This window comes from Diadema antillarum, unplaced genomic scaffold (assembly GCF_040938485.1).
Source record: "Diadema antillarum isolate AM-2024a unplaced genomic scaffold, OU_Dant_1.0 seq00000696_RagTag, whole genome shotgun sequence".
Lineage (NCBI taxonomy): Eukaryota > Metazoa > Echinodermata > Echinoidea > Diadematoida > Diadematidae > Diadema > Diadema antillarum.
Window position 1 is genome coordinate 2822788 of NW_027271601.1, and position 10493 is coordinate 2833280.

A 10493-nucleotide genomic window follows, 5' to 3' on the forward strand; every position below is an offset into this window, starting at 1 on the left:
CAAGAACAAACCTTCACAGACTTTTAAAAGCCAAGCAGGGTGGGAATAAAGAAAGTCAACACACCATGTAGTACAATATTTTGTATTTAGTGAATGTTTGGAGTCTGTTACACAAGCTGGTGCCAAAGACGGTCACATTTGTACATGGCTGTTCCTACCAATAATGTGCAGACATACTTTTGTTGAATGCATTTTATTCTAACAAAAAACAAAACAAAACAAAAACTACATTTACACATGTATAACTACAGCATAGTGTACAAAATGAATAATTCAATAATACCACCAGTATCTCCCTCCCCCCCCCCCCCCCCCCACACACACAAAGCTTGTGCAGTCTCTAGCAAAAACTGCACAAACATGTGATCATTTGCACCAAAATTCATTAAAATGTCATTTGCTTGGAAGATACAACTTACAGTGTTATAGAATTGTCTGTGATCATGCAGTATGTGTAGATGTTCTTTGATGCTACAGACCTGCAGTCATTTGGCTTACTAGCCTTCATGGTCTGCAGGTGTTAATTGACTAAAATCTCCACAAATCTACAGAGGAATGGACTATTCCTTCACCTACTGCACATATTTCCACAAAGTTTGACAGCATCCATGAAAATTGAGCATTCCTGTCCATTTCCCCAACACTGACGCGCCTACACACTTAAAGACAATGTGCACTGAAAGATAATTTTGCTCAGAAGTGAAACTGATAACAACCTGCCAAGTCAAAGGTTTTGAAACATTTTGGCCAAAATTCACAAAGGTGGTTAAAACTTAGACCATGGTACAAATCTAGACCATGGTCTAAAATAAGTGCAAAATAGACATACAAATTGTACCTTTAACACATGCACGTATCAATGTGCATTTGCCACTGGTTGTCTGTTGGCATATGCAATAGATCAATCTTATTTATGCAGAAGAAATATGCATAAACCATGATTTAAACTTAAACCATCTTTGTGAATTCTGGCCTTGATGTTTGCACACAGCCATCAGGGTATTCAAACCTGTCTTATCTTATGATTATACTACAAATGCGCAACACATATTACTCATCCAGGCTCCATTCCATTCTTGGTACATTACGGTGTATATATAAACAATCTCACTGTTTGCCCAAACCAAAGCTCTTCTACATATAGCATGCACACATCCGATACGAAGTTTGTATATCAAAGCTTCCCCTCTGATTTTGAATGCCATGGTCTAGGTATGTTTAATGCAAGATGACTGTTCATTGATATACAACATGTGTGTACCATTACTTTACATGTGTGAATATTACATTATAGGCCTAATTTGGAATAAAGGCTTAAAATCTTGTTTCATTAAGTACATGATGGTTCCAATGTCTAGAGGATACTGCATTCTACACACTTTACCTCAGCATTTTTATCTCCAGATGCAGTCCTATCAACGTGCAAAGCACTGTACTACACCTGTGTCTATGCCCTTTCCTTTCATATGCCACAACTCTTCTACAAACTGCTTTGGTGATTCATCAAACTTATACTGCCTTAATTTTGGCAGGAATTAATCTCATCGCACTAGAAAAAAGAAAAAAAAGAAGAAAACAATGAATAAAATGAAATAAAATAAGATGTAAAAATTCCCAAGAAATAATTTGGTCAATGACAAATAGCATGCAGTGTGTATATATACCTCATATCCATATATTTGCTTGATATAGAAATGCAATATACAAGAATTAGTCATAGAATTGTCATAGAATCTCTCTTAGATATATAAAAATTACAACTTTTGTTGTATTCTGATTTTCTTGGGTTATAAAGGGCAGCTACACTGTCACAAATTCAACAACTTTTTAGTCCACACGCTAACCCTCCCAGACAATATAACAAAAGGAAAGAAAAAAATGGGTACGCTGGAAAGACTGGAAAGACAGAGATGAAAGTTTTGTATGAGAGTAAAAGAAATTTCAGTAATTTGGGGGTAATACAAGCATGCCACTGACTAGTAACCCGTGATGGTTGGCTGCTTTGGGAGTTGTACCACCTATCTGGCCAGGAATGTACATAACATAGCTCATACTGCTCTCACCTATTATTGTGTGAGCAGATATATATCACAGTGATGGTTTGTGTTCTTCATTATGCTAATGAAACTAGATCTGAACCAAAGCACTTCATAAGCTTGTCATGCTGCTTTGCCCTTTCCATAGGGAAAGACCATTAAAAAAAAAACAAACACAAAACCAAGAACCCAGAACTATCTACAAATATGTGAAAATGTCCCGCAAAATTCCTTCTATATCATGTATTGCAGATGAGGAAGGTACTATGAAATACACACTACAGGACTACGTGTTGAATCCATGTTTGGCATTGTATGCATAAAATAGCAAGTGTAAATCCTTTTGTCTATATAGCATCATCATAACTACATATATTTTTTTTCTTTTTGTTTCTTTGCCAAGGCACTTCTGGTCTTAGCTTGCCAGTGATACACACAGGTGCCGACTTGCTTTCTATCTATATACACAACGAAAGGTTTTCTTACACGACGGATGATAAAAGTCAAGAAACACAGACTGAGTCCATGGAATCTATTTCTAAGGTAAAAAAAAAAAAGCCAACATCCCTCTTTCTCAAACATCACCCACTCATGTATTCTTACAGATCTCTTTCACATCATCTGGTATGCATAGGTGCTCCTATATATCAAATATATGTCACTATGTTTTGTAACGTTGATAATTTTTTTGTCCTTCTATTTTTTTTTCTTTGTCCTCAGAGTGCCTTTAAGCCTTTAATTTTTGAGGGGATTTCCCTTCTGTAATATTATTGCTGCTCCACGTAGTTTGAGGGCAGCATACCGTGCTCGCCCGTACGCGCCACTGTCCCCGTCATCCAACCGGCATCGATGATCTCCCCATCCAGGATCATGTCACCTTCGACGAAGGAAACCTCGTCGCTGTCTGCTGCCTATGAAGCGATGGGTTTAAAGACCAAAAGAGGAAAAAGAAATACATGTAGTTTTTAAACAAAGATTGCAAAGGCTACCATTTCACTCAATGCATAGCTACGTGTATAGACCGATCCGACCTGGAAGGAAAATCCGCCATTGCTGCAGTATCCCATTCATGTGTGCATATGAGAATGCACGATATACATGGTGCCAGGCTCGCACTCGCCATTAAATATATCAGGCATTCAGCATACACGCGCACAGTTGGGACGCTGCAATTAATGGTAGGTGTTTTGACAAGTGGGATTGGTCTATATATACACAAATAAGCAAATATGTAGACCTAGAATGATGTTTTTATATTTAAAGGAAAAACTTACATCAAGCTAATTTTATGTTTTGCATATCAAATAAAATAGTTTTCAGGGTGCTATAAATATGACTACAGCATAAACCTTTACATGTAACTAAATGTGACCCGCCACAACAAAAGGATCCGAAAGTCACTGACGGCTCAGCCGAGAAAATTGAGTTGGAAGTCATATCATCAAATTTCTATTGTTGGCATAATGTTGTAGTCTAATGTTTCGTCTTTCATCTGCCAAAATTTCGGAGCTAAATGATCAAAGGAAAGGCAAGAAATCAGCATTTTTCTGGGCCACGATTTTCCGATTATCAACGGAACACAAACGTGTCTGGATTTTGCACCACAGATAGACTCCGCGCCTAGCAACGAGGGCGTGATCTTATTGATTAGTGCGCTGCATCCTAGTTACTGAATGGTCATGCGTAGACAACAGACTGCTGGCGCCAAGCTTGAGTAAATATTGTGGAGGTTGATATGAGCGGACCTTCTATTGTCAAGAGGTGAAAACTGTGTTACCTCCCCTTGATCACGATTGCATCGGAAAGAAAACTTTGAAGGCGGTTTTCTCAAAACGCTGATTTCCTAGACAACTAAACATGGTCACATAAAATCATCAATATCTCCACATCGGAGTACTTTTATGAGTCATGTTTAATAAGAAATTAAAGCGAAAGAGTAAACGAACAATTTCATGTCATTTTCAGAAAATTGACCTCCCTCAACTTTCGGATCCTTTTGTTGTAGCGGGTCACAAATGATCTATCAAATCTAAAAACTACATGATCTAAAAGTCTAATTGGTCTCAAATTTACTACTTTGAGGTACAAATTGTCAGCACAAATATATGCCATATATAGTTGTGTGATAATCTCCCTCACTTTCTATCTACGAAAAAAACTACAATTCCTGAGCATTAAAACAAAAAAGAAATCTAAATGCATTTCAAGCAGAGAGCAGAATGAACAAGGTGAAGGAGGCTGCTTCATGAATCATAAACTACATGTATGCTAACCCCGTGTTACAATGTAATTACCCCAAGGGTGAAATGCATGTCAACAAATTATATGAACTTGCCACCAATGCAACACAGACAAAAAAAAACACAATGCCTCCAGCGACACTTTATGGCAGAGGCATAAAAAGAAGAAACAATAACAAACATACAAAGAATCCTCTGTAGGCCTATAGTGACTACAGAAGTGAACTCACCGTATAATCATATATGGCAACATAGCGAGGGCCCGTGGCAGGTGGTGGGGCAACAGGGGCAACCTGTGGGGGCGGTGGCTGGTAGCTTTCCTGTGGTGGTGGCTGGTACTGAAATATTCATTACCAAGAAAAATATAGGTTTGCTTAAGTCTATATAATATCAAATTTGTTGAATAAAAAAGAATATTACAATTCATTCAAGACTTTCTAAATTCATTCTATTTTTTTTTTAATCTATTTCATATTTCCCCCTTTTTTGTGTGAGTTTGGAAAGCAAGAAGGTTTTCAGGAAAGCCTGAATAGATACTACAGCAAGCAAGTATTCTAGAAAGCTGAACAACCTGGTTTGATGTCATATAGGCATTCCAAACAAGAAATGGTGTGCAGTGGCAGATCCAGCCAAGGGCGCACCGGGCGCACGCCCCTCTTAATTTTTTGTTAAAACAAAAAAAAAATAAATAAATAGAAATCGGGGGGGGGGGGGGGGGGACATGCGCCCCCCTTTAAGTTTGTAAAGGCACCCCCATTTTACAGAATTCCTGGATCTGTCCCTGGTATGCATGTAATAGGGCCACAAGTTGTGTGAAACAGCTTTAATGCAAAGGATTTTATGTCTGTTTTGTATTTTGTATCCTGTTGTGGGAGGGGTGGGTGATATGGACTTACCCCCTGCGGCTCAGGTGGCTGGAAAGATGGGCGGTCCATTGGGCGGTCCATTGGGCGGTCCATTTGATATCCCCCTGCTGTATGGCCCTTGTAAGCAATATTGGAGGCCTGCTCACTTACTGGAGGTAATCAAACATACAAAACATATGTATATACAGACATAAATAAATAAATAAATGAATAGAAATATAATGCTTTGCTAAACCACTCCTAGTATCTATTCAGCTCTGTTTATTACAATTCCAGTTTATTACCTGTTTATTACCTGTTTATTCATTTCCTGTTTATCACAATTCCAGCTCCCTTTGTGAATACATCAAATCTGATATACCACACGCTAGGGAGTGTTCCAGACTGACCCAACCTCAGGAGCAATTACAGTTTGAATATCATAGGGGGTTGAAATTTCATGAAGTGCTTTGTCTAACAAATTTGTTCTCAGCCAATCAGATGCAAGGATTTCAGTAGCTTAGAACAGTTTGTCAGGAAAAATGTCTGTCAAAACGCTTCATGAAATCCCCCTCCCTCCGGATAGAGTCATTAAACATTGTAGATACTGTATATGCTGTTATTTTCGAGAGGGTTTAATTTTCGCAAATTTCGCGAATCACAGTTGGATCGCGAATTTAACAACACGCTAATATGTCTCCATGCGCTTTGTTAATAGAGCATTAACGTAAGCGTTGGCGTCGATTCCCGAAAACAACATCTCGCGAAAATGTCTATGACCTCGTCATTCGTGAAAATATCTGTACGCGAAAGTAACAGCGTATACAGTATTAACAATTAGAATGAACTTTGACCTCAAATTGACTTGACAGCAAGAGCTTTCAGGAGAAGGCATGACACCAAACAAACACAAAGTGATGAAATACGTTTAATCAGAACTCTAAACTTACATGTAAGAAGCTCTTTAAAAACTCTTATGAGAGAAAACACAAGTTATATTCACAAAGATGAAATGATTGTAAATAAATGTTTAAATGAAACAGCCGTGGAGAAGCCGCAAAGAGCATATTCCCTGTAAACTGGCCATATATTCTTTTGCAGAAATTGATTTATCTCATCATATTTCCATGCATACAAATACTTTTAAAGGGCTTTTTAAAAGTTCAACTGATGAAAACAGAGGAAATTACAGTAGAAAAAAAAAAGAGAAAAAAAAGAAGAGAGGCTGAAAAAAAGGGCTGTGGGAAAGAGAGATACAATTCCCTACATTAACAGGAAAGCAACAACAATCATTGTAAAACACAAACAAAGCAGAGAAGTGTAAAACAAGGAATGTTTGCATGCATTTCAATTTCGCGAACGTCAACATTCGCAAAATTAAAATGCGCACAAAAGTTCTTGCCTACATAATGTGCACTGGACGCCAGTGACAATCGTGAAAATTTCATGCCGCGAATATATTGTGTTTTAGAGTAAAACTAATGCCTATTGTAACCCTGAAAAATTAGTGTGTTTTTTTTTTTAAGATGATACTCTCAACATTTGGTTTTCTACAAAGATGATGAAGTCTACTTTTGAAGCAATCTCTTCAACCCTTACTGTGCTCTGTATGCCAATGAGTAGATGCTTGTAAACACGACTGCCAACAAATAAAGATTAGCTGATCCAAGTAATCTCAATATAATCCACCCCATACATGGATTTTACGCATTATTACAATTACTACATTTTATGTGGATATATGGACACTTGCCGACTTTTCTCAATGGTGACTGATATGTTTTCCTGTTTGCTATTATTGCCACATACATTCTTCCCAACTTGGAAATACAGAGAAATATATAATATACATGTTTATAAATATATATCTTTATCTGAATACTATAATCAGTGTCTGACTTTCGTTGTATGAACTTATCATTGTTTTTATATGTACATAAACTGCATTCCCTCTTTCCTTATTTATATGCTGGGCTTTCCATCTATGTTTCTCTATTATATTTTTTTCTTTCATTCTATCGAAATATTGGGCCAAGTCTGGAAGAATTTACTGAATGCTGAAGAAAAAGCATACCAAGCTTTTACAGTTCCCAAGCACGTAAAGGGTTAACATGACACGACAACTTAGGCAGCCTTGTACACTTCTCTCACCTTTCCTCAACCGCATACTCTCAGGATCGTCAGCGACTGCAGTAAACTTCCCCTTACTCTGATTGAACTCTTTGTGGTAGGTGACCTACGAAATTGGAACAGAATGGGACAGAGGAGGAGAAATGAACACCATCAAATGAAAAGAGTGATTGTAAAATCGGTTAAGAGCCACCTTTAAACATTTTAAAGCGTTGAGTCCAACATCAGATAGAATTAAATATAAATAAAACCACTCCAATTATACTTCATTTATTGCATTACAAAGAATATTCCTGAATTATGGATAAAGATATGCCATGTTTTCTATTAAAGGGTACCAAAACCCCGAAAGAAATGTGGATTGAAGGAAAGCAGCAACAGTAGTAGAACACATCAGTGAAGGTTTGAGGAAAATCAGACAATCGATGCAAAAGTTATGAGTTTTGGTGTTGGAACTGCTGGAAGAGGAGACTACTAGAGGTTATGTGTAGACAACAATACAAAGAAAATATAAAGGGAATTCCACATTTCTCTCTGGGTTTTGGTTTCCTTCAAATCAGTTTATGTGTTTTCTCCCATTTAATTGCCCCTAGTATCTCAAATTTACAAGAATAGAGTTGACTCATTAAGCGATGAAACTCCTCAAATATGTCAGACCTGTCCTTAACTGACCAACAATCATGCAATATCAAGGATATGGGGCTCAGTCTAATTCTCTTCAGGTAAACAGGTGTCAGTTTACAAGTCTTGGCAGTTAGCACTTTTTTTCTTCTTCTCCTTCCAGCAGAGGTTTGTGAGTAGTTTCATTCATGCCATTTTGACCTTTGACCTCTAATTGGGGAAAAGCAACAAAACAAAAACCTCCTCAAAGACCGGATCTTGGTATCTGGAACAAAGACAGGAGGAACCATCGTCTGCTGCTTGAGTTAAACTGAATCAATAGTGGGTCTGTCAATAGTAATACGGGGCAAGCCAACAAGGAACAAGGACCCGACATGCTACAAGAACTCACTTGGCTCTGATTTTGTGACTGCTTCTTGAGGCGCAGGTTCTCAGGAGTGTCAGCAACGGCTGTAAATTTTGTGGTTGGGTAATGACTGTAGAAGAGGTGGAGGAGGGAGAAAGAATCATCAAAAGTAACTATGATAGTATCATGACTGACCATACTCTCTGTGTGGCCTCAACATATTTTGATTTAACTCCAAATCTCTCATCTGCAACATCATTATTTAGGCTACAATGTAATGCAAAATCCACTTAGAATATCCTACACGTCAAGTCTAATGCCTCAGTGGCTCAACTCACGCTCACCCTCCTACCAATTATTTTCTCACACCTCCACCCGAATAATAAAGATAAAGGGAAAAAAGATTACGGCAATGCACGGCGCGCACTTGGCCGGCAAAGAGCAGTGTGGAGAACGGCTTTGCTGCTTTCCACACTGCTCGTGTTCACGCTGGCGCTCACCGCTGGCTCAGCACACGCTGCTCTGCTCATGTGCATGCGCTCCCTCCCCGTCCCCGCGCTCACATCGGGAAATCAGAAGTGTCACTCTGGAAATTGAGAAGTCTCACTCCTTGCAGGTCTCACCTTGATGGCTCTGGAATATCCGCTAGAAAAGTCAATGAATCAGGGAATCTTATATAATGACATGCATGTACAGTGTATATCATTTACACATGACACAGGTTTAAAGAACACCCAAACCCAAAGACCAATGTGGATTGAGTGAGAGCAGCAACATTAGTAGAACACATCAGTGAAGTTTGAGGAAAATCGGACAATCGATGAATTTTCAAAGTTTTGGTGTTGGAACTGCGGGATGACGAGACTACTAGAGGTTATGACATATGTGTGGACAACAATACAAAGAAAATATAAAGAAAATTCCACAAAAATTCACTTTTCTAGCATAATGAAAGAGCACTTGACTAACCGCTTTCTGAAAGCAGGGGGAATAATTGCTACCCCATATGTCAGTATCAGTTGATGGAATGTGTAATTTTCATGAAATATGAATTTTTGTAGAATTCCCTTTTGTATTTTCTATATATTGTAGTCCATACATGACACCATAACCTCTAGTAGTCTCCTCATCCAGCGGTTCCAACACCGAAACTTGAAAAATCCATAACGTATTTTGCGTTGACTGTTTGATTTTCCTCAAACTTTCACTGATATAACATTCTACTAACACTGCTGCTTTCACTCAATCCACATTTCTCTTTGGGTTTGGGTTCCTTTAATTCCTTCAGGTGGACAAATTTGATACTTGTGTATTCAAAGTGTGTGTTCTGCTTTTGTTTTTATCACCTAAAGAACTTTGATAACTAAAAGTGAGGATTCATACTGCATAAATCCAGACCTCCAAACTTTTCTAAAAAAGGGATGATTTAGCTGAAAAGTAGGAAAGAACGAGCAGTCCTTTCCTGTGATGTTAATTTTTTATATAGCAGGTGTCAAGAGTAGAAATGGATAATTTTTGAAAACCACCCCCCCCCCACAAGAAAATAGAAAATGACAATAAGAAAATAGCAATAATTACAATGATGATTATTACGATTCTTGCAGGCTGTTTGTACAGCTTGATGGGACAATATGTTTAAAGATTTCTTCACAAATGGCCGATATTAGCAAACTAAATTATCTTGGTAACAAAGGCCTGATCTCACTGAAGATATTTACAGGTCTGTCACTTTCATCTTATTAGGTTCAATGGGAATGACTTTTTTTCTTTTTCTCTTAATGTAAAGAAAAGATCTCCTTTTGTGCTATAAACAGACCACGTACTGGGAGTGAGGAAAGAAGAAACAAACAAGGAGTTTAAGAAAAATGAGTAAAAAAAACCCAAAATTTAGTATTTGCAACTTGCAGTGTACATGTAACAGCATTTACAACTTACGTGTTACAGTAGGGCAACTTGTTGTAACCTTTGTAGTTTTTCATATTAAGCAGCATGGAGCAGGTTTCACACTTGAAGCATAACTTGTGCCATGTCTGTCAGAAAGAAAAAAAGGAGAATTATGACAGCAACGAAAATTATAAACACAACAACAACAATAATAATTTAATAATAATAATCACAACAATCATAAAAAATAGCAAGAGAATATTATTAATTTTATCATCATCATCATCATCATCATGATCACAGTTGATAACATTAACTCTCACAATTTGATTTATATCACTCACACAAACACAAATGAGCAATATTTCTTGGTGTGTAACATAATAATCTG

The 10493-nt window shown here is 37.6% G+C and overlaps 1 protein-coding gene across 1 annotated transcript; it reads right to left on the reverse strand.

The window, feature by feature from the left end:
• Positions 1 to 359: 359 nt before the first annotated feature.
• LOC139737554 (LIM and SH3 domain protein 1-like) lies at positions 360 to 10244 on the reverse strand. Its single transcript, XM_071648238.1, has 6 exons — positions 10154 to 10244; positions 8264 to 8348; positions 7273 to 7357; positions 5173 to 5291; positions 4507 to 4614; positions 360 to 2947 (listed from the first exon to the last, which is right to left on the reverse strand). The coding sequence occupies exons 1-6, from the start codon at positions 10207 to 10209 to the stop codon at positions 2804 to 2806; spliced, it is 597 nt and encodes a 198-aa protein (XP_071504339.1). The 5' UTR covers positions 10210 to 10244; the 3' UTR covers positions 360 to 2803.
• Between the last annotated feature and the right edge of the window lie 249 nt (positions 10245 to 10493).

Bases quoted from the DNA above. Each gene is read 5' to 3' on its own strand.
- LOC139737554 (XM_071648238.1), bottom strand. From the start codon at position 10,209: ATGCTGCTTAATATGAAAAACTACAAAGGTTACAACAAGTTGCCCTAC. The intron at 7,358-8,263 runs GTGAGTTCTTGT...CCAATTTCGTAG, and splicing joins AGTCACAAAATCAGAGCCAA to GTCACCTACCACAAAGAGTT. The intron at 2,948-4,506 runs GTGAGTTCACTT...ATCGCTTCATAG, and splicing joins TTGCCATATATGATTATACG to GCAGCAGACAGCGACGAGGT.